This window comes from Papio anubis, chromosome X, assembly GCF_008728515.1.
Source record: "Papio anubis isolate 15944 chromosome X, Panubis1.0, whole genome shotgun sequence".
Taxonomy (NCBI): domain Eukaryota; kingdom Metazoa; phylum Chordata; class Mammalia; order Primates; family Cercopithecidae; genus Papio; species Papio anubis.
Genome location: NC_044996.1, coordinates 1,212,288 through 1,235,219, shown reverse-complemented (window position 1 = coordinate 1,235,219; position 22,932 = coordinate 1,212,288). Strand labels below are relative to the sequence as shown.

General features: G+C 56.2%; 3 protein-coding genes and 1 non-coding gene across 8 annotated transcripts; 1 reads left to right on the top strand and 3 right to left on the bottom strand.

The window, feature by feature from the left end:
- The first annotated feature begins 1,308 nt into the window (after positions 1 to 1,308).
- DNASE1L1 (deoxyribonuclease 1 like 1) lies at positions 1,309 to 10,305 on the top strand. 4 transcript variants are annotated; one of them, XM_031660411.1, is made up of 9 exons: positions 1,309 to 1,845; positions 2,141 to 2,225; positions 6,230 to 6,451; positions 6,801 to 6,889; positions 6,970 to 7,056; positions 8,423 to 8,523; positions 8,666 to 8,778; positions 8,857 to 9,105; positions 9,206 to 10,305. In XM_031660411.1, the coding sequence occupies exons 3-9, from the start codon at positions 6,317 to 6,319 to the stop codon at positions 9,338 to 9,340; spliced, it is 909 nt and encodes a 302-aa protein (XP_031516271.1). In that variant the 5' UTR covers positions 1,309 to 1,845; positions 2,141 to 2,225; positions 6,230 to 6,316; the 3' UTR covers positions 9,341 to 10,305. The 4 variants fall into 4 exon arrangements, with proteins under 4 accessions (XP_031516271.1, XP_009196800.1, XP_009196802.1 ...); XM_009198536.4 differs by lacking the exon at positions 1,309 to 1,845 and having other exon boundaries at positions 2,044 to 2,225; XM_009198538.4 differs by lacking the exon at positions 1,309 to 1,845 and having other exon boundaries at positions 2,044 to 2,779.
- An 834-nt stretch (positions 10,306 to 11,139) lies between these two features.
- On the bottom strand, positions 11,140 to 14,648 carry RPL10 (ribosomal protein L10). Of its 2 annotated transcripts, XM_021932396.2 has the most exons (7): positions 13,725 to 14,648; positions 13,575 to 13,620; positions 12,717 to 12,775; positions 12,516 to 12,623; positions 12,167 to 12,305; positions 11,433 to 11,595; positions 11,140 to 11,354 (listed from the first exon to the last, which is right to left on the bottom strand). In XM_021932396.2, exons 2-7 carry the CDS (start codon positions 13,595 to 13,597, stop codon positions 11,202 to 11,204), a joined length of 645 nt encoding a protein of 214 aa, XP_021788088.1. In that variant the 5' UTR covers positions 13,598 to 13,620; positions 13,725 to 14,648; the 3' UTR covers positions 11,140 to 11,201. The 2 variants fall into 2 exon arrangements, with proteins under 2 accessions (XP_021788088.1, NP_001162273.1); NM_001168802.1 differs by lacking the exon at positions 13,725 to 14,648 and having other exon boundaries at positions 11,202 to 11,354; positions 13,575 to 13,597.
- Positions 11,644 to 11,778, bottom strand: LOC116272239. The gene has a single exon (XR_004180959.1). It is a non-coding gene; the product is annotated as a small nucleolar RNA SNORA70 (small nucleolar RNA).
- A 4,612-nt stretch (positions 14,649 to 19,260) lies between the features above and the next one.
- On the bottom strand, positions 19,261 to 20,374 carry LOC116271999 (translation initiation factor IF-2-like). Its single transcript, XM_031660791.1, has 2 exons — positions 20,158 to 20,374; positions 19,261 to 19,963 (listed from the first exon to the last, which is right to left on the bottom strand). The coding sequence occupies exons 1-2, from the start codon at positions 20,343 to 20,345 to the stop codon at positions 19,288 to 19,290; spliced, it is 864 nt and encodes a 287-aa protein (XP_031516651.1). The 5' UTR covers positions 20,346 to 20,374; the 3' UTR covers positions 19,261 to 19,287.
- Between the last annotated feature and the right edge of the window lie 2,558 nt (positions 20,375 to 22,932).

Below are 22,932 nucleotides of genomic sequence, written 5' to 3'. Positions count from 1 at the left end.
AGCAGCCAGTTTTTTATTTTTATTTTATTTCTATTTATTATTATTATTATATATATATATTTTGAGAAGGAGTCTCACTCTGTCGCCAGACTGGAGTGAAGTGGCACGATCTCAACTCACTGCAACCTCCACCTCCCGGGTCCGAGGTATTCTTCTGCCTCAGCCTCCTGAGTAGCTGGGACTACAGGCGCAGGCCGCCACACCCGGCTAATTTTTTTTTTTTATTTTATTTTAGTAGAGATGGAGTTTCACCATTTTGTCTCGAACTCCTGAGCTCAGGCAATCCACCCACTTCAGCCTCCCAAAGTGCTAGGATTACAGGCATGGACACCGCCCGCAGGTTTTTATTTTTATTTTATTTTTTTATTTTTATTTTTGAGACAGAGTCTTGCCTCTGTTGCCCAGGGCTGGAGTGCAGTGGTGAGATCTCTTGGCTCACTGCAACCTCTACTCTCCATGTTCAAGCACTTGTCTCAGCCTCCCCGAGTAGCTGGGATTGCAGGCACCCGCCACCACACACTTGGCTAATTTTTTACCCTTTTTAGTAGAGACTGTTTCTTCATGTTGGTCAGGTTGAGCCTCAAACTCCCGCCCTCAGGTGATCTGCCCACCTCGCCTCCCAAAGTGCTAGACATGCTTGAGTCACCCCACCCGGCCTGTTTTTTATTTTTAAACCATAATTTATTGGTTTTTGTTTTTGTTTTAGTTTGAGATGGAGTCTCACACTGTCGCCTGGCTGGAGGGGCGAGCAGTGGTGTGACTTCAGCTCACTGGTAACCTCCACCTTCCAGGTCTGCTGAGCCCCCTGCCTCAAGCCCCTCCCGAGTAGCTGGGATTACAGGGCCCACCACCACGCCCAGCTACTTTTTGTATTTTTATAGAGACGGTTTCATTATGTTGGCCAGGCTGGTCTTGAACGTGGTCTCGAACGCCTGACCTCGTGATCCACCCGCCTCAGCCTCCCAAAGTGCTGGGATTACAGGCATGAGCCTCCATGCCAGCCCATAATTTATTGATTTTTTTTTTTGAGACGGAGTCTCGCTCTGTCACCCAGGGCTGGAGGGCAGTGGCCGGATCTCAGCTCACTGCAAGCCTCCGGCCCTGGTTCACGCCATTCTTCCTTCTGCCTCAGCCACCCTAGTAGCTGGGACTACAGGCTACCACCTCGGGCCTGGCTAGTTTTTGTATTTTTTAGTAGAGATGGGGTTTCACCACGGCTAGCCAGGATGGTCTCGATCTCCTGACCTCGTGATCCACCCGTCTCGGCCTCCCAAAGTGCTGGGATTACAGGCTTGAGCCACCGCGCCCGGCCAATTTATTGATTTTTTAAAATTTGTCCAGCCTTCTATCACCACGTTAAATCCATTAGCTGCAACCATCCCATGAGAAGCTGAGTGGATTCAGCCCCACCGCCTGCTCAGACTCTGTCCGAGCACCTCAGTTGTCCCAACAGCATCACTGCAGGACCCCTAGGACGTTGGACTGGTAGCTCCCTGGGTCTCCTTCTCTCTGGGGCAGATCCTCAGTCCTCCCTTGACTTCACAACTGTGGCCAGATCATGTGCGGACTGTCCCTCACTTTGGGTCTCCAGAGCAGTTGCATCAAACACCTCTAACTCAGAAGTGTGCAGCCACACTGGGACTCAGAACCCGAGAACAGGGACAGAAGACTTATGCCCTTGGGGTGCCCGGTCTCGCGGCATTGGGCATGACTTCCAGCTCCTGCGCCTTTCCCAGCAGCTGCTGACTGGGGACCCGGACCAGGGGCTGAGCGACCGGCCCGGCGAGCGAATCTCGGGGTCTCACTCAGGCACCAGCTCCTCCTTGCCCCGGGCCCTTGGCACAGGTAAGTGCTCATTAAGGGACTCCTGCTGCTCAGCCACGGAGACAGCTGGCCTGCCAGGCTTGAGTGACTCACAGGTCTGTCACGTCCCGCTGGCCCGGGAAGGCGGGGTCTGGGTGGGAAGGTGGGCGGGCAGGTCAGCAGTTCCCAGGCCTGGTGCTCGCCCTCCTTGTCAGCGGCGGGGCGGAGACGGGGCGGGCCTGCCTGTCGGCAAGGGTGGGGCGTCCGGCCCGGTCAGGTCCTTCCTGGCTGGGTGGCTCAGGAACACGGCCTCTTCCTCTTTTTTTTCCCCTGCTAGCCCTATTCAGGCAGGAGCTGCTCTTCTGGGGTATCGCGATCCACTTAAGGATGAGGCAGACTTGGTGACAAGCTGGTCTGAGCAGGTATGGGAGTCCCCTGGGGAGACGGAATAAGGGAGGAAGTTGCCTTCTGCCTGGAGAGGGCTTGGGAGGGAGAGGGAAGCCTAGGGCTCCAACCAAGGCTGATGTTGACTGCCAGGGTTTGGGGCTGACGCCAGGAACAGTCGCTCTCTCTGGTTCTTACTGGTAGCCCTCATGGGGGTCCCTGACGCCAGAGCCTCTAAGGCTGCCTGTGCCAGCCCAGGGCTGCCCACATGCCCACGTATATCCCAGAATAGGCACCAGGGCAGGGAACTCAAACTAGCGTGAGTGACAGAGCAGGTGGTCAGGGAGAAACAGACATCAAACCCAGCCAGGAGAGAGACACCACAACAGAGAGACAGAGAAGGGAAACCAGAGACGAGAGGGAAAGTGAGACAGAGACAGGCAGAGCCTCAGAGAGGCAGGAAGTGAGCCCAAAGGGAAGGTGACAGGTTGACGGAGAAAAGCAGGCAGACAAAGCAGAGGAACTCATGCCTCGGGATGCAAAAGCCACATGGACAGGGCTTGGAGCAAGGGGCTGAGCCCTGCAAGGTCAGGTGAGTGTGAGACAAAGATAAACTGGGGGCGGGGGGCTCCAGCTGGTGAGATAAACACAAAGGGCTCCCCAGTGGTGGCAGGGGCATGTGAAAGAGTCCCCATCACAGGTTGCAACGGGGATGATTTGGCCATATCTGAGATCTTTTTAAATACACACGCCTTTGTACCCAGCAATTCACTGCCAGGAGTTTATCTTAAAGAGAACGTGGCCGGGCGCGGTGGCTCACGCCTGTAATCCCAGCACTTTGGGAGGCTACATGGGCGGATCACAAGGTGTCAGGAGATCGAGACCACGTGAAACCCCGCCTCACTAAAAATAAATACAAAATTAGCCGGCGCTGCTGTGGGCGCCTCTGGCAGTCCCAGCTACTCGGGAGGCTGAGGCAGGAGAATGGCGGAATTGAGCGGAGCTCGTGAGCCGAGATCGCGCCACCGCACTCCAGCCTGGGCGACAGAGACTCCGCCCCAAAAAAAAAAAGAGAACGTCTCACAAGTGGGGAGACAGAGATGAACGAAGATGTTCCTGTAGTTACTAATGGAGGTGAAAAGCACTGGGGTTTCTTGGAACAACATGGTGAAACCTCATCTCTCCAAACAAATTTTAAAAATTAGCTTAGTGGCCGGGTGTGGTGGCTCACACCTGTAATTCCAGCACTTTGGGAGGCTGAGGTGGGAGGATCACTTGAGGTCAGGAGTCCGAGACCAGCCTGGCCAACATGGCGAAACCTGTCTCTACTAAAAGTACAAAAATTAGCCGGGTGTGGTGGCATGCGCCTATAATCCTAGCCACTCGGGAGGCTGAGGCAGGAGAATCACTTGAACCTAGGAGACGGAGGTTGCAGTGAGCTGAGATTGAGCCACTGAACTCCAGCGTGGGAGATAGAGTGAGACTGCATCTCAAAAAAAGAAAAAAAAAAATCAGCTTGGTGTGGCAGCATGTACCTGTAGTCCCAGCTACTCGGAAGGCTGAGGTGAGAGCATCACTGGAGCCTGAAAGGTGGAGGTTGCAGTGAGCTGAGATCACATCACTGCCCTCCAGCCTGAGCAACAGAATGAGACTATCTAAAAAAAAAAAAAAAAAAAAAAGAAAGTGGGCCGGGCACTGTGGCTCATGCCTGTAATCTCAACTACTCAGGAGGCTGAGGCAGGAGAATTGCTTGAACCTGGGAGGCGGAGGTTGCAGTGAGCCGAGATCACGCCACTGCACTCCAGCCTGGTGACAGAGCAAGACTCCATCTCAAAAAAAAAAATATAGACTAGGCCAGGCTCAGTGGCTCAGGCCTGTAATATCCCAGCACTGGCTGGGCGCAGTGGCTCACACCTGTAATCCCAGCACTTTGGGAGGCCAAGGCCAGCTGATCACCTGAGGTCAAGAGTTCCAGACCATCCTGGCCAAGATGGTGAAACTCCGTCTCTACTAAAAAATACAAAAATTAGCTGGGCATGGTGGCAGGCGCCTGTAATCTCAGCTACTCAGGAGGCTGAGGCAAGGAGTTGCTTGAACCCGGGAGGCAGAGGTTGCAGTGAGCCAAGATCACGCCACTGCTCTCCAGTGTGGGCGACAGAGTGAGACTCTGTCTCAAAAAAAAAAAAAAAAAAAAATCCCAGCACTTTGAGAGGCTGAGATAGGAAGATCACTTGAGCCCAGGAGTTTGAGACCAGCCTGGGAAACATAGAATTCAGGAGGCTGCAGTGAGCCGTGATGGCACCATTGCACTCCAGTCTGGGTGACAGAGCAAGACCTTGTCTCCAATAAATAAACAATAAAAGAATAAGCTTGACCGCTTGTGCACTGTTGGTGAGAATGTAAAATGGTGCAGTCACCATGGAGACCAATGTGACAGTTCCTCAGAAAATTAAAAATAGAACTACCATATGATCCAGCAATTCCACTTCTGGGTATATACCCAAAAGAACTGAAAGCAGGGGCTGGGCGCTGTGGCTCACACCTGTAATCCCAGTACTTTGGGAGGCCAAGGCGGGCAGATCACGAGGTCAAGAGATGCATGAGGCTGGGGCACCAGGGCTCATTTCTGCAATCCCTGCACTTTAGGAGGCTGAGGCAGGAGAATTGCTTGAGCATAGGAGTTCAAGACCAGCCTGGGCAACATAGTGAGACCTTGTCTCTCTCTCTAAAAAAAAAACAAAAAACAAAAAACCAGCAGGGCACGGCCGCTCACACCTGTAATCCCAGCACTTTGGGAGGCCAAGGTGGGCAGCTTACCTGAGATCAGGAGTTCGAGACCAGCCTGACAAACATGGAGAAAACCCGTCTCTACTAAAAATACGAAATTAGCTGGGCGTGGTGGAGCATGCCCGTAGTCCCAGCTGTTTGGGAGCCTGAGGCAGGAGAATCGCTTGAACCTGGGAGGCGGAGGTTGCAGTAAGCTGAGATCGTGCCATTGCACTCCAGCCTGGGCAACAAAAGCGAAACTCCATCTCAAAAAAAAAAAAAAAAAAAAAAGGAATATGATTCAGCCATGAAAAGCAAAGAAATTCTGACATATGCTCCAACATGAATGGCCCTTGAGGATAGTGAAATGAGCCTGTCACAAAAATACAAATACTGTAGGATTTCACTTTTTTTTTGAGACGGAGTCTTATTGTTGCCCAGGCTGAAGTGCAGTGGCGCGATCTTGGCTTCATCTTGACAGAGCGAGACTCTGTCTCAAAAACAATTTTTTTTTTTTTTGAGATGGAGTCTCACTCTGTCGCCCAGGCTGGAGTGCAGTGGTATGATCTCGCTTCACTGCAACCTCCGCCTCCCAGGTTCTAGCTATTCTCCTGCCTCAGCCTCCTATGTAGCTGGGATTGCAGGCACCTGCCACCACACCTGGCTAATGTTTATATTTTTAGTAGAGACAGAGTTTCGCCATGTTGGCCACGGTGGTCTCGAACTCCTGACCTCAGGGATCTGCCCGCTTCGGCCTCCCAAAGTGCTGGGATTACAGACCTGAGCCACCGCACCCGACCTCAAAAACAATTTTTTTTTTTTTTTTTTTAGACAGAGTCTCGCTCTGTCGCTCAGGCCGGAGTGCAGTAGCATGATCTCAGCTCACTGCAAGCTCCGCCTCCCAGGTTCATGCCATTCTCCTGCCTCAGCCTCCTGAGTAGCTGAAACTACAGACACCCGCCACCTCGCCCGGCTAGTTTTTTTGTATTTTTTAGTGGAGACGGGGTTTCACCATGTTAGCCAGGATGTTAGCCACCTTGATCGATCTCCTGACCTCGTGATCCACCCATCTCGGCCTCCCAAAGTGTTGGGATTACAGGCTTAAGCCACCGCGCCCGGCCTCAAAAACAATTTTTAAGTGAAAAGAATGCTGTCAAGCCATACATGGAGAGTCAACAGGTGGCCACGGAGAAGGGCGGGGAACCTGCGGGTTGGCAGGTCTGGGAGGCTGGTGCTGGGCAGCAGCTAGTGCCACTTTCTCTGTTCCATATTTCAGCCCTCCCAGAGCCAGAACTGAGCCCAGTGAGAGCATACCCTGGGGCAGCCTGGATTCCTGGGGGGTCCCCGGCAGCCACACGCAGTCATGCACTATCCAACTGCACTCCTCTTCCTCATCCTGGTCAATGGGGCCCAGGCCTTTCGCATCTGCGCCTTCAACGCCCAGCGGCTGACGCTGGCCAAGGTGGCCAGGGAGCAGGTGATGGACACCTTAGTTCGGGTAAGTTCATCACTTCAGGGAAGCTGTGCCCCTAAACACCATGACCCAAAGCCCCCAGCCCTGCCTGACCAGGAGTATGTTCTAGAGAAGAGGGGACAGGAAGAGATGTGGCACGGAGATGCAGCACAGGCACTTGCCTGCTGCTGGCCTCAGTCTCCTCCTCTGTGAAACAGGTGACGTGTGGGTGGGATGAGTCTTCTCCTGGGGCCTTTCCAGTCCCACTGCTTCTGTGGGCTGCAGCCAGCAAGCCTTAACACTCTTGGCCACAACAGTGCCAGTTCCCTGGGCCCACTGCCTCCTCTCAGGGCAGCTGGCACTGAGTCAGGCTGGCCTTCCTGGTGTCCTGCAGATCCTGGCTCGCTGTGACATCATGGTGCTGCAGGAGGTGGTGGACTCTTCCGGCAGCGCCATCCCCCTCCTGCTTCGAGAACTCAATCGGTGAGCAAGGCTCTGTGAGTCTAATCAGGGGCGCACCCAGAGCCTTGAGGCCCTGACTCTGCCTCCCCTTTTCTTGGCAGATTTGATGCCTCTGGGCCTTACAGCACCCTGAGCAGCCCCCAGCTGGGGCGCAGCACCTACGTGGAGACATACGTATATTTCTATCGGTGAGCACGGAGCTGGTGGTGCAGCAGGGCAGGGGGTGGGGAGGGGGCGGGCGCAGTCCTTGGCCCTAATGTGAAGTAGGCTCGTTAGTCCCCGGGGCCACAGGCCCCCCATCCTGGGACAGCCTCACCTGCTTAGCATACTTTTTCTTCTCAACACCTTTTATTCTGGACTCTTCCCATCCTCGACCCCCGCCAGAGTGTCCATAGAGCAAGAGGCCTTCCTTCTCTAAGCACAGATGTGGGGTCCCTCCTCCTCTCTCCTGTGGGAGCTCTCCTGCTGGGGCTCAGGGTGTGGCTGACCCCCTCTATGAAAGTGGCCAGCAAGGGCTGCAGCTCCTGGGAAGAGGCTCCGTGGGGACCACTTATGGGCCTTGGGTAGACCCGATCTTCTAAGTCCCTGGGAGGACAGGCTGGCAGGGAGCCCTTTGGAATCAGGATCCAGAGGGCAAGGGAGGCTGCAGGGAAGGAGAACTGATTCTCTATGTAAATAAAATTATATGACATCTGGTATTTGCTCCAAAATAACTGGGTAGGCAGGATACAGTGGCTCATGCCTGTAATGCCAGTGCTTTGGGAGGCTGAAGCAGCAGGATCACTTGAACCCAGGAGTTCAAGGCTGCAGTGAGCTATGATTGTGCCACTGCACTCCAGCCTGGGCAACAGAGCGAGACCATGTCTCAAAAACAAAAATAAAAAGAAAGGCCGGGTGCGGTGGCTCAAGCCTGTAATCCTAGCACTTTGGGAGGCCGAGACAGGTGGATCACGAGGTGAGGAGATCAAGACCATCCTGGCTAACCCGGTGAAACCCCGTCTCTACTAAAAAATACAAAAAACTAGCCAGGTGAGGTGGCGGGCACCTGTAGTGCCAGCCACTTGGGAGGCTGAGGCAGGAGAATGGCGTAAACCCAGGAGACGGAGCTCGCAGTGAGCTGAGATCCGGCCACTGCACTCCAGCCTGGGCGAGTGAGACTCCGTCTCAAAATATGAAATATCCAGAATAGGCAAATGCGCAAGATAGAGAACAGATTAATGGTCACAGGGGCTGGCAGGAGGAGAGAACGGAGAGTAACTGGTAATGGATGTTATATTTTGATTAGGGGTAATGGATACCAATGTTTTAAAATTGATTGTAGCAATAGTTGCACAGACTTATGAATGTACAAAAAAACCATGTTGTATACTTGAAGCAGGTGAATTTTATGGCATATGAATTATGTCTGATGTTTTAAAGTTCTAGAGACAGGTTGGGAGGGCTGTGCCCACATTGCCGCTGTTAGTGGAGGGCCCCTCCCTGAGTGCCGTTTGGCACTTGCAAGCCAAAATCGGTGATGTGGGCCCACTGCTGCCCATCCCTTGGTCCTCCCAGGTCACACAAAACACAGGTCCTGAGTTCCTACGTGTACGACGACGAGGATGATGTCTTTGCCCGGGAGCCATTTGTGGCCCAGTTCTCTTTGCCCAGCGATGGTAGGGAGGGAAGAAGGGTGGGCTTGGTATGTGGGAGCAGAAGGGGGGTTCTTGCTGGCTCCACTGGGGGCTTCCTCACCCAGAGGGGCTGGGGGAGAAGGGCCAGGAGTGCATGGCAGCCCTCGGTCCCTGGGCCTTGCAGTCCTTCCCAGCCTGGTGTTGGTCCCGCTGCACACCACTCCTAAGGCCGTAGAGAAGGAGCTGAACGCCCTCTACGATGTGTTTCTGGAGGTCTCCCAGCATTGGCAGAGCAAGGTAGGCCCGGGCAGTTTGTACAGGAGGGACAAGAATAGGGTGGCCCAGCGGCCAGCCCGATGGCTGCTGTGTCTCTAGGATGTGATCCTGCTTGGGGACTTCAATGCTGACTGCGCTTCACTGACCAAAAAGCGCCTGGACAAGCTGGAGCTGCGAACTGAGCCAGGCTTCCACTGGGTGATTGCCGACGGGGAGGACACCACAGTGCGGGCCAGTACCCACTGTGCCTATGACCGCATTGTGCTGCATGGGGAGCGCTGCCGGAGCCTGCTGCACACTGCGGCCGCCTTTGACTTCCCCACGACCTTCCAGCTCACCGAGGAGGAGGTGAAGGGATGGGGCTGGCACAAGGAGGGAGGGCAGGAGCAGGGTCACAGGGAAGCCCCTCGGCCCCGGGCACTGACACTGCCCCACCACCCATTCCCAGGCCCTCAACATCAGTGACCACTACCCCGTGGAGGTGGAGCTGAAGTTGAGCCAGGCGCACAGTGTCCAGCCTCTCAGCCTTACTGTTCTGTTGCTGCTGTCACTCCTGTCCCCTCAACTGTGCCCTGCCGCCTGAGCCCCCCCCACCCCCCGTGGCCTGCTGCCTTTTGGGACTTAAACCCCAGCCTCCCCCGTCCATCCAGCCCTGGGGCTGGGGGGCTTCAACTACAGTTGCCCTGTGACTGCAGTCCACCCCCACCTGCCTTTTGTTTGATTTGGCTCTTCTTCTTTGGTTGGGCTTGTGCCTAGATTAGGAGTGGAAGCCAGGGGCCCCGAGGCTGGACTCATGCCACCTGCCAGGTAGTGTAGTATCAGGAGTGGAGACAAAGTGGGCTCTGGGTTGGGGGAGGGGAAGGGAGGGCTCAGAAAGAGGAATCAAGATGTTGTATGACAAAAAGGAAAGTTACTGAGAACAAAAATCCAGATTGGTGAGATATGACACTTGTGCAGCAGATATGCCAATGGGCCATCTTTATTGTGGATTGGTAACAATCACCAGGAAACCATTAAGCCCCAATAGCTACAAGGAGGGTGGTTAAGCCACTACATCAAACTCCTTCTCTGGAACCAGGAAACACCAAGACATATTTCGGCTCATTGTAATCCGGTGAACAATGCAGTCAGGCCTGTTATAACTGCTGAGCAGTCATGCTCGCACCACTTGGGTGCTGTCGTCTGTGTTGGCACAGGCTTTTGCATGCCTGGTAAAGTCCAGCCAACGCTGGTCAAGGCCAACATCTGCACACAGAAAATCTGCACCAGTTACGTAACCTAAAAAGTTGTGTGAACCCAGGTGCCCCGGGAAAGGGGCTGCAGGACACAGCAAAATGCCAGCAGCGTGCCAGACCCCTCCCTTGCATCCTCCTCTCCAAAGAACAGCGCTCAGGAAAAACACTGACTGGGATGATAGAAAGGCCATGTGTTAACTATAATCACATTTATGGTTTGGAACCATCACCCCAAGGTAAAAAATAAATAAATAAAAGGTATTCCCAGGTATGTTTGGCAAAATAAAATAAAGGTAATTAAAAACCTTCCAAATGGCTATAAATTGAGATTACAAAAGACCAGAGGCCTCTTGGGAGCCACAGGCTGGGGCCAACATATTCCAGCTCTGGGACCAAAAGCCTTTGGAGTCCTGTCCCTGGATACAGATGCTCAGGCCACCCACCTAGCACGCCTCTCATTTTTGCTACTCCCCCAAAAGCTAGCGCTGTTCTATCTAGCGATAGTTCAGGTCAGACATCTGGGATTCCCAGGTCAAACCATGCCACACGTGCCTGTTCTGAGGTCTTTTTGTTACAAAGGACCAAAGGTTAGCCCAGACCTTTGGTCAGGTGGTGAGGGCCCTGGGAATGCAGGCTCTCAGAGAGGTTAGTGCATGGGGCTCAGGAGATTGCTAGAGATAGGAAAAGTGCAAATCCCAGAATGATTCCCACCAAGGAGGACTGGCTAAACCAGATGGGTGAGACCACGCCCAATGCGATGCACACCTACCCTTGCTAAATAAATGCTGATGCTGGTCAGGGGCACTGCTGGTCAGCCTCTAGCCCACAAGCCCCTCTTGGTTCCCATGTGTTGTAATAAGCAACACAACCGTAGACTGACTCCAGCCTGGGATTGCAAGGCTTTGCTGCAGCTGTGCTTCATGAAAAGCACTTCAATGCTTTTCAACCTACTGCCTAGGACCTGGGGAGGTCCAAGTCAAGCTCCAGAGTAGACAACTGACATAAGGCCACCAGTCCTAGCCCTTTGCAGGGTTTGCTGCCTCATGAGCAGGGCTGAGCTGTCAACCTGTTTCTGAAATGAAAGGGCAATGACCCAAAGGTTCCCAAAGGAAGTTCCTTCTCCCTCAAGAATGTAAATACAAAAACATAGGTGGACAGGAAGTAGAATTTATTGGTGAGTATTAAGTGGGGGCAGCATATTGGAAGCCCTCATGAGTGCAGGGCCCGCCATTTGTCCAGAGGACCACGATTGGGGATGTACTTGACCCCACAGCCATCTGGGATGAGCCGCTTTTCAGCCACCATGTCTTCAAATTCATCAGCATTGAACTTGGTGAAGCCCCACTTCTTTGAGATGTGGATCTAGGGAGCAATGGAAAGAAATGAGTCAGAAGGCCTGGGGCAAAGAAAGGTGGGAGAAGGGGGCTGCAGCATACGTACCTTCTGGCGGCCAGGAAACTTGAACTTGGCCCTGCGCAGGGCCTCAATCACATGCTCCTTGTTCTGCAGCTTGGTGCGGATGGACATGATAACTTGGCCAATGTGAACCCTGGCCACAGTGCCCTGGGGCTTTCCAAAAGCACCTCGCATGCCCGTTTGGAGCCTACATTGGGGTAATGCAAAGTTAGAAACATGAATGTCCATCGTAAAGGCCTGTCTCCAAGGTCCCTTAGAGCAACCCATACAACAAACAGGCTGCATACACTACCAAGGAAGCTGCTGTTTGCAGTCATTGCACACTGGGCCCCCATGAGGAAAGGAACTCAGTCGGCTTAATTGGCTGCAGAGCATCTCAAGAACCATGGAGGCGTCCTGCAAGGCACCACTGGGCTCCTCTACTAGCTTCAACTACCTGCTTGCTGGCAAGATGGTTGTCATCAAGCTAAAAGAAAAGCTACTCCCATCACAAGTGTTTCCCCTCACCTGTGGGAAACAGCTTACTTGCTAAGTAAGACTTACTCATGCTTGCTTTGTATCCGCAACAGTACGTAGGAAAGGGTCCTGAGTGGCCACTGAAAATCACTTGCCAGCTGTGTCCTGGCTTTACTAGTAGCCATAGTGGCTGAGTCACTGGGGCCAAGTACGTCTATGCTCCGTCGAATTAATGCAAGCCTAATAACGTAGAGACTCCAAGTTACGGGAAAACTGCCTTAAAAGGCCCAGACCAAGCTCACCTGTCAGCCCCAGCACAGGACAACATCTTGTTGATGCGGATGACGTGGAAGGGGTGGAGCCGCACCCGGATATGGAAGCCATCCTTGCCACAACTTTTTACCATGTACTTATTGGCACAAATTCGGGCAGCCTCCAGGGCTAGGTAGGGGGAAAGAAAGCACCAAAGTGAAATACGATAGTAGAGAAACATTCACCACGACCTTCTCCAGCTCAGGGGAAATGTGTTGGCTGGGTTTTGTAAAAAAGCTTATGTTTCATTAACTCCCAATTCCACTGCAGTGTACATGGATGGGGTTGAGGGAGCAAAGAGGAAGGACTGGGGGTGACGAACAAAGAATCCTGCCTTACCTTCAGAGGACAGCTGCTCATATTCATCTGACACCATGTGGCCACAGAGCGGAAACTCATCCACTTTTGCCTTCTTCCGCCCCAGGTCAAAGATGCGAATCTTGGCATCTAAAAAAGGATTGGGCAAGTGTGCAGGGGGTGTCACAGACGGACGCTGAGTCAGTAGAGCCAAGCCAGTGCAGGGGCCCTTCCACTACTTACCAGGGACACCTCGGCAGAAGCGAGACTTTGGGTACGGCTTGTTCTTACAATACCGGTAACTGCAGGGGAGTGAAAAAACACAGGTTAGGTGAGGTTCACATAAAGCCCAACAGGGACTTTGCCCCTCAAGGAACAACCCAAAAGAGGGACGGGAAAAGGGTGGGGAATGCACGTCCACTTCTAAACCGTTTGCATTCGGGGAAATAAACTACAAAGCAACACTTGGCTGCTGCAACACACAGGACACCCAAAACTAGAAACACAACCGCCACCATCTTCCGTTACTTTCTCTTACGCTTCCTATAAACACTTCGCAACAAACTTTCCTGGTTAAAAATTATCTCTTCAAGACACTGCATACTACAAAATCGCCGCATTATCACTGCACAGCTCAGATCACCCAATTTAAGACTTTCGGGCACGTGGCACTAAATCCACCTCCGAGTCCAGTGGAAAGGCGTCTGGCGCCCCCTGTAGGACACAGGAGGCGGCCGCACCCGTTTTTCCCGGACTGCCCTTCAAGTCCGACGAGGCAGGCGGCACGTCGCCCGGAAATAAGACAGAGAACGCACACAAAGGCCCCAAGAGAGCATCGAGCGTCCGAAAATGCGGTGAGCTTGCAGGACACAGGGAGAGATATATGAGGGAACAGTCGCTTCCACACCGACACGGGAACGAAGGAACAAACAGTAATATTGAAGACTAAAAAAGAACTGGGAGATGTAAAACATAGGATCAGTTCCCAAGACAGGGCCGCCGCACGGGGGACGCTCCACCCCACAGCTGTTTTCAGCGGCCACAGGCACTTCTTTCCCCTCCCGTTTCCCAGCAGTGAAAGTACACCGAGTCAAGACTCACCAACGGGCGGGGCGGCGGCCCATGGCGACACCAGGATCTTCAGTGGCTGCAACGAGAGAGAGAGAGAGTCGGAACGGAAGACGAGAACAGACCTAAACGGGGTGAGAACCAGCAATGGCACTGCAAGAGACTACAACCGCGCTTACTCACCGCGCCGAAGGGAAAGAGGCGCTCTCACGCCTGCGCATGCCTTATATAGGCGGTCTCTCTGCGCGCGTAAGAACCATAGAGTCCTGGCGAAGGCGGGTGGACGCTCTGTCAGACGTCATGACCATAGACGCAGCCGCTCTTAGCGCCTGCGCCCAGGCGTAGCCCAGCTTATGCGCAGATCAGAGAGGTGGCCGGGTACCGGGGCCGCGGGCGGCCAGCTGACGAATGGGGCTTCGCCACATGGTCGCGAGAAGCCCGCTTCCGGTTGGCCATCTTGGGCGTAGAACTCTTGCCCTAGGCTTTGCTCTTAACTGTGACAGACGTATATTTCTGAGAGGGGAAAAAGGAAAGCACCCTGGGTGGGCCTCCCGGCGACCGCGAGAGTGTCCCCGAGCTTGCGCGGGTCCCGGACATGCGCTCCGTGCCTCCTTCTAGGCTAGAGGCCCCGGCAGTGAAGCGCCATATAGGGACCTGGGCCCGCGTTCCTTTGTCAACCCGGGAGGCCGGAGCGGGAGACCCATTCCCCTACCGGAGAAGCTGGACCAGGCCTTGCTGGGAGCCATGCCCCGTATCCCCGTTTCCTGGAGACCCAGGATTCGCACATTGCCGCGGGGAAGAGGTCGAGGAGAAGTCTCCACAGAGATTCATGGCCTGGGAGACCCGGGGGCATCACTGGCCCCGCTCCGCCCACCCTGACCCGCACCGTCCTGGCCAACTGCGTCTCGGGCGCCGCCTCCCATGAGCCGCTCTCGCCTGGGCACTACCTCGCCTCGCCCTTCCCACTCCACTGTGCGCAGAGTGCCTCGGGGCCCGTCTAGGGGTCGTGGGGAAGCAGGGCTGCCCCAACCTGCCCACGGAGCAGCATCCAGGGAGAGGTGCGCAGAGCGGGCGGGCGTCCTGGGGGAAGTGGCGTCTGTAGGTGTCTGTCCACCATCTGCAGGTGGGGCGCGGTGGGATAACTTCCCGTCCTTTGACAGGAAGGACAGGAGGGAATCCTGCTTGAGCGCACCTGTTTTCCAGGATGATATGTCGCTTTTACAAATGACTTCAGGTCCCTTTTGAGAAAAGCTTGGGACGATTTCTGGGGTGCACTTGCAGCAACAGTGCAGGGTCCTTCCCAGGGGAAGGTAGCCTCCCTTTCCATCATGGGACTCTGGATCCCGGCGGTGACTTACGTCTGTAACTGGGTTCCAGGCTGTAACACCACTGGGGCAATACAAGTCAGGGATTGCGGCGGGGCGCGGTGGCTCACACCTGTAATCCCAGCACTTTGAGGGGCGGAGGTGGGCGGATCACTTGAGCCCAGGAGTTTGAGACCAGCCTGGACAACATGGGGAAAAACTGCCTCTACAAAAATTAAAAATTGGCCACGCGCAGTGGCTCACGCCTGTAATCCCAGCACTCTGGGAGGCCAAGGTGGGCGGATCACGAGGTCAGCGGTTTGAGACTAGCCTGGCCAACATGGTGTAACCTCGTCTCTACTAAAAATACAAAAATTAGCCAGGCATGGTGGCGGGGGCATGTAATCCCAGCTGCTCCGGAGACTCAGGCAGAGAATCACTTGAACCTGGGAGGCAGAGGTTGCAGTGAGCCAAGACCGTGCCATTGCACTCCAGCCTGGGCAACAAAGCAAGACTCTGTATCAAAGAAAAAAAAAATTAAAAATTAGGCAGGCGTGGCAGCACATTCTAATCCCAGCTTAGGTGGGAGGATCGCTTGAGCTCAGGAGGCAGAGATTGCAGTGAGCTGAGATCGCACCACTGCACTCCAGCCCGGGCAACAGAGCAAGAGTCTGTCTCAAAAAAAGTCATGTATGGCCAGGCGCGGTGGCTCACGCCTGTAATCCCAGCACTTTAGGAGGGCGAGGCGGGCGGATTACCTGAGGTCAGAAGTTCGAGACCAGCCTGGCCAACATGGTGAAACCCCGTCTCTACTAAAACTACAAAAATAAGCCGGGTGTGGTGGCACACAACTGTAATTCCAGCTACTCAGGAGGCTGAGGCAGAAGAATTGCTTGAGCCCCGGAGACAGAGGTTGCAGTGAGCTGAGATCATGCCACTGCACTCTAGCCTGGCCTACAAAAAAAAAAAACATCAGAAAAAAAAAAAAAAAAAAAAAAAAAAAAAAAAATTCTGCCTACAGGGCGGGTGCAGTGGCTCACACCTATAATCCCAGTACTTTGGGAGGCTGAGGTGGGTGGATCAGTTGAGGTCAGGAGTTGGAGACCAGCCTGGCCAACGTGGTGAAACCCCGTCTCTACTAAAAATACAAAAAAGTAGCTGGGCAGGGTGGCGCATGCCTGTAATCTCAGCTACTCGGAGGGCTGAGGCAGGAGAATTGCTTGAACCCCGGAGGCAGAGGTTGCAATGAGCCAAGATCACACCACTGTACTCCAGCCTGGGACCACAGAGCAAGACTCCTCTGTCTCGGAAAAAAAAGAAAAACAAAAAAGAAATTCCACCTACAGTCTCCTCACTCTCTAGTGGGTGTTAAAATGAACTTTCCGTAGCCACTTTGGGCAGAGGGAGGATACAGTCTAATCCTGCATGCCCTAGAAGGTCGTGCAGGCTGTTCTCTGCACAAGGACACCTTCCTGGGGAGTGAGAGGGCTGAAATCCCTCCCGTGTCCTCGCCTCCAGCTGACTACCTGCCTGGAGAGCGGAGTGCCTCTTGCTGATCCGCACACAAGCCTGCAGGGGCGGGTGGGGGCCCTGGAGCCCAGACAGGCACCAAGCAATCTTGCAGCCCTACACGGTGAGGACAGGGGAACTGGCGGAGTTCCACCTGTTGGCTCCTCTCCCTCCTGACCTTCCCATGGGAATCCTTCCATGAACCGTTGGCACAAAGAAATTGAAGTGGGTTTCTCCATTGCTACCCTCACCATCTAGGACTCCACTGTCCTTTTTTTTTCTTTCTGAGACGGAGTTTGGCTCTTGTTGCCCAGGCTGGAGTGCAATGCCGCTATCTCGGCCCACGTAAAGGGCATGGTGGCGTGTACCTTTAGTCCCAGCTACTCGGTAGGCTGAGGTGGGAGAACTGCTTAAACCCAGGAGGTGAATGTTGCAGTGAGCCGAGATTGTGCCACTGCACTCTAGCCTGGGTGACAGAGTGAGACTCTATCTCAAAAACAAAGAAGTTGAAATTATTAAAAAGCTTAAAAAAAATCACTACAAAATGTGTAGCACAATGGTTTTTTTTTTTTTTTTTTTTTTTTTTTGTTTGAGACGGAGTCTCACTGTGTCACCCAGGCTAGAGTGCAGTGGTGCAATCTCGGCTTGCTGCAACCTCCGCCTCCTGGGTTCAAGTGATTCTTCTACCTCAGCCTCCCGAGTAGCTGGGACGACAGGCACATGCCACCACACCCAGCTAATTTTTGTATTTTTAGTAGAAACGAGGTTTCACCATATTGGCCAGTTTGGTCTCGAACTCCTGACCTCGTGATCCACCCGCCTCAGCCTCAGAAAGCGCTGGGATTACAGGCGTGAGACACCGCGCCCGGCCAGATTATGGGCCTTAAATTGTTTAACTATGTGGGTGATTGCACAGAAGAATAGTATGAATAACTTTATACTACTTTATACATGGGATAACTTGCTTCAAGTTGTTTCAAAAACCGTTTTTTTGTTTTTGTTTTTGTTTCTGAGACAGAATCTTGCTCTATCACCCAGGCTGGAGTGCCATGGTGCCATCCTGGCTCAGTGCAACCTCTGCCTCCTGGGTTCAAGCGATTCTCCTGCCTCAGCCTTGTGAGTAGTTGGGATTATAGGCGAGGGCGCCACCACGCCGACTAATTGTGTTATTTTATTAGAGACGGGGTTGCACTATGTTGGTCAGGCTGGTCTCGAACTCCTGACCTCAAACGATCCACCAGCCTCGGCCTCCCAAAGTGCTGGGATCACAGGCGTGAGCCACCGCGTCCGGCCTCAAAAACCTCTCAATGATTCGCTTGAATATGTGTAAAGTGATGCACAGGCCACCCTGAAGACTTTGGTGGTTTCTACTGAAACTACACATCAGGCCAGGTGCGGTGGCCAGTGCCCAGTGCCCAGAATCCCAGCAAATCCCAGCACTTTGGGAGGCTGAGGTGGATCACCTGAGCCCAGGAATCCCAGACCAGCCTGAGCGACAAAGCGAGACCCATCTCTACAAAAAGTAAAAAATTAGGTGGACGTGGTGGTGGCGTGCGCCTGTAGTCCCAGCTACATGGAAGGCTGAGGCCGGAGGTTGAAGCCCTCGCTGGGGTGGAGAGGTCAAGGCTGTAGATGAGCCCTCATCGCGCCACTGCACTCCAGACTGGGCGACAGAGTGAGACCCTGCCTCAAAAAAAAAAAAAAGAGAAGAAGAAGAAGAAGAAGAAGAAGAAAGAAGGAGAAGAAGAAAGAAGGAGAAGGAGGAGAAGGAGAAGGAGGAGAAGGAGAAGGAGGAAGAAGAAGGAGGAAGAAGAAGGAAGGAGGAGGAAGGAGGAGGAAGAAGGAGGAAGGAGGAAGAAGGAGGAAGAAGGAAGAAGGAAGAAGAAGGAAGAAAGAAGGAAGAAGAAGGAAGAAGAAGGAAGAAAGAAGGAAGAAGAAGGAAGAAGGAAGAAGGAAGAAGAAGGAAGAAGAAGGAAGAAGAAGGAAGAAGGAAGAAGGAAGAAGGAAGAAGAAGAAGAAGAAGAAAACATTACAAATAAAGCTATACATCCACTTCTGCACTTCTGCGTGGACTCGAGCGTTCAAGACGGGCGTGGCAACCCGATGACAGGAAACCCTGCAAGTTCGTGCTCCCAGGAGGCTCTTCCGTAAGGGCCACCAGCCACGGGAAACCACGACCTTGTCCCTCACCAGGAAAAGCTCAGCCTGTGGCTCCGCGAGCGTGGACCGTTCCGTGGCCACGAGCGAGAAGAAACACGGACCCCCGCCAAGAGCTGGGATGGATCTCGCGGACGGGAGGCGGAGGGTACTCGGCCCACCCCAGCGGAGGGCAGCGCGTGGGTCCGTTGAGATAACGCTCCGCGGACTCGATGACTCCTGGAGCAGAGCCCTGGCCGCGCTGCACCGCGGGAGGGAGGGGCTGCGTCTACTGCAGGGCCATGAGAGGGAGGAGCCGGTCCGGGGATGGGGGCGGGGGCGCAGAGACTGGAACCCGCGCAAGCGCGGAAATGCCCACGGCCGCGCCCTCCCGCGCGAGCCGCGGGGACACCCGGGCCGCCCTCGGAGGGCACGGATGTCGCGCCGCGCTCCCGGGGTGCTTCAGTTGCGCCCACGGCCGACGCCCGGCAGCGGCGGGCAGGTGCCACGACCTCTGGACGTTTCTCGCCCCTTCTCGGGAATGGAACGCTTAGAGAAGCGCAGGTCCGCACCCAAAACACAAGGCGGCACTGTTGCGTGTGCACCGACGACTCTGCGGCCAGCGCCCCGGCTCTCTTCCCGGGAACGCTTAGGAGCCAGAGAGCGCCGCACCCGCGCCACGCCACGCCACGCCCGGCAGGGCCGCAGCAGCGCGCACGCGACAGGGTGTCGTCCATTGGGCAGCAGGAGCGTCCGCCAAGGGCGAGGGGCGGGAATTCCGTGCAATCTGAGCACGGTCATTGGCGAGGACAGGCGAAGAGGCGGATGGATAGGCGGGTCGGGGCGGAGCTTCCTGTGGGCGCCTGGAGCCTCCGGGGAGCGACCGAGGCGGAGGTGGGGAGCGAGGCGCCTGTGGGCTCCGGCGGGCAGAGACTAGGTCTGTCCCTCCACGCCCCGCCCCGCCCCGCCCCGCCCCACCCCGCCGCCGCCGCCGCCTCGGCATCGCCTTCCGAGCCTCCCAGTCCTGGGCCGGCCCTGCGGGGCATGCGCCGAGTCCCCTTCCCGTGCAGACCGGCGGTCACTGTCCTCCCCCGGGGACGAGGCGGACAGGCGTCCCCCGAGATCAGGGCCCGGGAAGCCCCGTGAGCCGCTCTCGCCTGGGCGCCGTCGAGGGGCCGCCCCGCCCTTCCCACTCCACTGTGCTCCGAAAGTGCTTTGGGGCGCGTCTGGGGAGTCGTGGGGAAGCAGGGCCGTCCCCACCCGTCCACCCGGCAGCGTCCAGGGATAGGTGGGCAGAGCGGGCGGGCGGGCGTCCTGGGGGAAGCGGCGTCTGGAGGTGTGTGTGCAGCGTTCCGCGGTGGCGCGCGGTGGGGTAACAAAGTCTTGCCCGTCCCTTGACAGCGGTGGCCGCCGGGGAGGGAATCCTGCTCTGCTGCGGGCGGTCGTGGGCTGGGGCGCTTCCTGGCCTGTCTCCTGGGGGAGGTAGGAAAGGTGAGCCCCGCAGAGAAGACGGTGGCTTCCCTCGACGTGGGTGCCAACAGGAGCCATCCCTTCAACCGGTCTTCCCGCGGGAGGGTGCCTGGCTGGGAACACCCGCAGGGCTGGTTCCAGCACCCATGGGACCGCTGGGTCCAGCCCAGTGTGTGTCCGGGGAAGACCCGCCTTACCCGCCAACCTTCCCGCACCGGGAGGGTTCCCAGCTGCTGGTGATGCTGCTCAGGCGGCTCCCCACAGCGCCACCACCCACCCCCGGAGCCGGCCGCTGGGTTTGACCTGTCCGCCCGGGTTCCTCTTTGCTGGGCTCCGAGGCCTGGCGGGACTTCCAGTCTCCTCGGCGGCTCTGGCGACCCAGCATCCCTTTGCCCTGGGGTCAGACGGACTCCCAAGGAATTGCGTCCCGTTCCGGTGGAGAAGACGCTTCCTTCCCTCTCCCTTCCTCTCCTCCGCCCCCTTTTGCTCTCTTGTCCTTGCACTTTGCCTTGTCCGTGTGTCCAGCTCTGTGTGTGTGTGTGTGACTGACGCGAGCCCTTAGTCACCGCTTGCTACTATTTTTTCCCCATGTTATCACTTGTCTCTTGACTGTGCGGTTTGCGGGTTGTGCTTGGTCACACAGGGGATTTTAGTTTTCGTGTCATCAGAATCTCCAGGCTTTCCTGATGGCTTCTGGGGGCTCTTGTCGGTTTGTTTCCTTCTGGCTCACGCTGTGTCTTGCCCCCTGGACGCTGAGCACCAGTTCCGACCGCTGGGTAACAGACGACTCCACGTTTCGGTCCTTCCCCACCTAGCGCTCCTCTCACCCCCCAGGGTTCTGAGGGACAGGCTCTGGGAGGGCTCTCGGGGAGCCAGGACTGTGGCTCAGAGTCCCTCTCAGGCTGCGGTCAGGTGTCCACTGGGGCCCAGTCATCCTATCTGACTGGGTGGGGAGCCCTCGTGATGATTCTCCCTCTGGAGGCTGCGGCAGGAGACCTCAGTTGCTCCCCACCTGGCCTTCTCCCAGGACTGCTCGGCTTTCCCCGGACCTGCAATCCAATCGAACCAGCAGGAGAGGGCGCCCTAGACCTGGCCACACTCTCTTTATGACCTGGCCTCCTAAGTGACTCGCCTCACCTCCGCTGTGGTTTTTATTGGTCTCACAGGTCCACCCTGGAACGTGCTGGAGAGGGCGCCACGCTCAGGGTGGAGGCTGTTCCTGAGTGCTGCAAGTCAGAAGCGCCCTTGGCGCCTGTAGATCTGTGTGGGCTGCTGGAGACCCCGAGCGGGCCGCCTCAGGAACGTGTCCTTGGTGTCAGCGGGAGCAGCAGGCCACCTCCTGGGGCTGACACTGGCCGGGGTCTGCATTTCTGAGGGCGGGGCGTGCTTTGACATCCTGAAAGGGTTGCAAAACCCATCACAGAGAACCCCAAGAAGGGAGACTCTGCCCCCAAGACCCAGTGTGCCCCGCAGGGTCTGTGCTGTGTGCTCGCTGGCTCTTCATGGAAGCCTTTCCCAGCCCGGGTCGGGGACCCCTGGTCCAACATCCCCAGGAGCCGGCGGGAAGCCCGTTCTGGTCACCACAGCCCCTTTTGCATGGCATGAGTGCCCCATGCCAGGCTGCATGGCATGTGCCTCCCACTTCCAATGCCCTCCTCCCAGGGGCTCATTCCTGCCCCTGCCCCCTCTCTGCCCCAAGTGGGGTGACCTCTCTCTGCAGACAGGGGAGGCCTGTCCTCCCGGCATGCAGCCCTGAAAGGAGAGGGGCCGGGGCAGGGAGGGGGTGTGCCGCGCCATCGTGGTGAAGGCAGAGCAGCTCCTTTGTTCCGTGATGTGTCAGGTTGCCGGATACTGGGCTCCAGGCTCCAGGGGCAGTCCCTGGCCTGGGGGGTGGGATGTGGAGTGCCAGGTGGGTCCCGGAAGGAGCTTTCCACTGGGGCCCCAGGAGGTTGCCCCATCCTTCCCACTGGGACTGGCAGGTGACTTCCTGATGACGCTCTCCGTGGCTCTGAATTTGTCACAGAGGTTCCGTGGGCGATGAGTGCTTTTCCTGTTGGCCGGTGCCGCCTCTGGGCAATGCAGGGACCCTTGATGACAGCGCCTGACCCCTTCCAAAGCCGCCTGGCCCTCCTTGAACCCGACGAGAGCAGGTTGCCGGGCCTTCCCTGAGGAATGTGTTTCTGGCAGGTGGGGACAGCCCCTCCCCCAGGGTGTTGGGTACAGGGTCCTGGGGTGCCTCAGGACACGGTCAGGCCCACTGAACCCCCACACTCCTGGGCCACCTGCCCGCTGGCTGTCCTCTGTGACCCTGTCTCCCCTGAGCCAAGGTGCCCGGCCTGGTCCCCCGGGAAGAACAGTGAGGAGGTCTGGCTCTCCCTGCCATGGGGGCCTCGGGGGCCTGGACGGGGACGGTGTCCTCCCTCCCTAGGCTGCCCAGCGCCCTCGCTCAGGGAGTGCTCTCCTAGCGGCCTGTTCGGCAGACGGGCACAGTCACGACAGCAGCCAGACCCTGTCCCGGCCCATGCACCCACCTGGACAGATCGGCGCCCTCCTAGACTTACTGGCTCCATTGAGGGTCCCAAAGGGGCTGCCCCAGAGCACCCTGGGGTCTCCAGACCCCTCGGCCCACAGCAGCTACCAGCAGCCCAGGCAGGACCCAGGGGCTTCCGGGCACAGAGGCGCCGCTCCCTGGCTTGTGAGCCTGGGGCCTCTCCAGCCGTCCCCTGTCGGGGGGGCCTCCACTCCTGCTCTGGATCAAGGTCCTGCCCTCAGGGAGAGCTGGTGCCTTCGGGGGACCGGGCCCTGGTTGCAGTTGGAGAGTGCGTCCAGGGATGGTGCTCTTCTTGGCTGCCGCCCTGCCTCCCAGGGGCCTCCCCAGACACCCGGCTGCTGTCAGCTGGGGCTGGGGGGTCCTCTGGCCTAGGGGTCATCCCAGTTTGGGAGTGCCCTTCCCTGGACACTGTGTCCAAGGA

Excerpts from the sequence above, each read along its gene's own strand:
- DNASE1L1 (XM_031660411.1), top strand. The coding sequence starts at position 6,317 with ATGCACTATCCAACTGCACTCCTCTTCCTCATCCTGGTCAATGGGGCC. Across the intron at positions 8,779-8,856 it reads CCCAGCATTGGCAGAGCAAG|GATGTGATCCTGCTTGGGGA; the intron begins GTAGGCCCGGGC and ends CTGTGTCTCTAG. Across the intron at positions 9,106-9,205 it reads TCCAGCTCACCGAGGAGGAG|GCCCTCAACATCAGTGACCA; the intron begins GTGAAGGGATGG and ends ACCCATTCCCAG.
- RPL10 (XM_021932396.2), bottom strand. The coding sequence starts at position 13,597 with ATGGGCCGCCGCCCCGCCCGTTG. Across the intron at positions 12,776-13,574 it reads GGCCGCCGCCCCGCCCGTTG|TTACCGGTATTGTAAGAACA; the intron begins GTGAGTCTTGAC and ends ACTCCCCTGCAG. Across the intron at positions 11,355-11,432 it reads AGTTTCCTGGCCGCCAGAAG|ATCCACATCTCAAAGAAGTG; the intron begins GTACGTATGCTG and ends ATTGCTCCCTAG.
- LOC116271999 (XM_031660791.1), bottom strand. The coding sequence starts at position 20,345 with ATGCTGGGTCGCCAGAGCCGCCGAGGAGACTGGAAGTCCCGCCAGGCC. Across the intron at positions 19,964-20,157 it reads CGGTGCGGGAAGGTTGGCGG|GAGACAGGCCAGGAAGCGCC; the intron begins GTAAGGCGGGTC and ends TACCTCCCCCAG.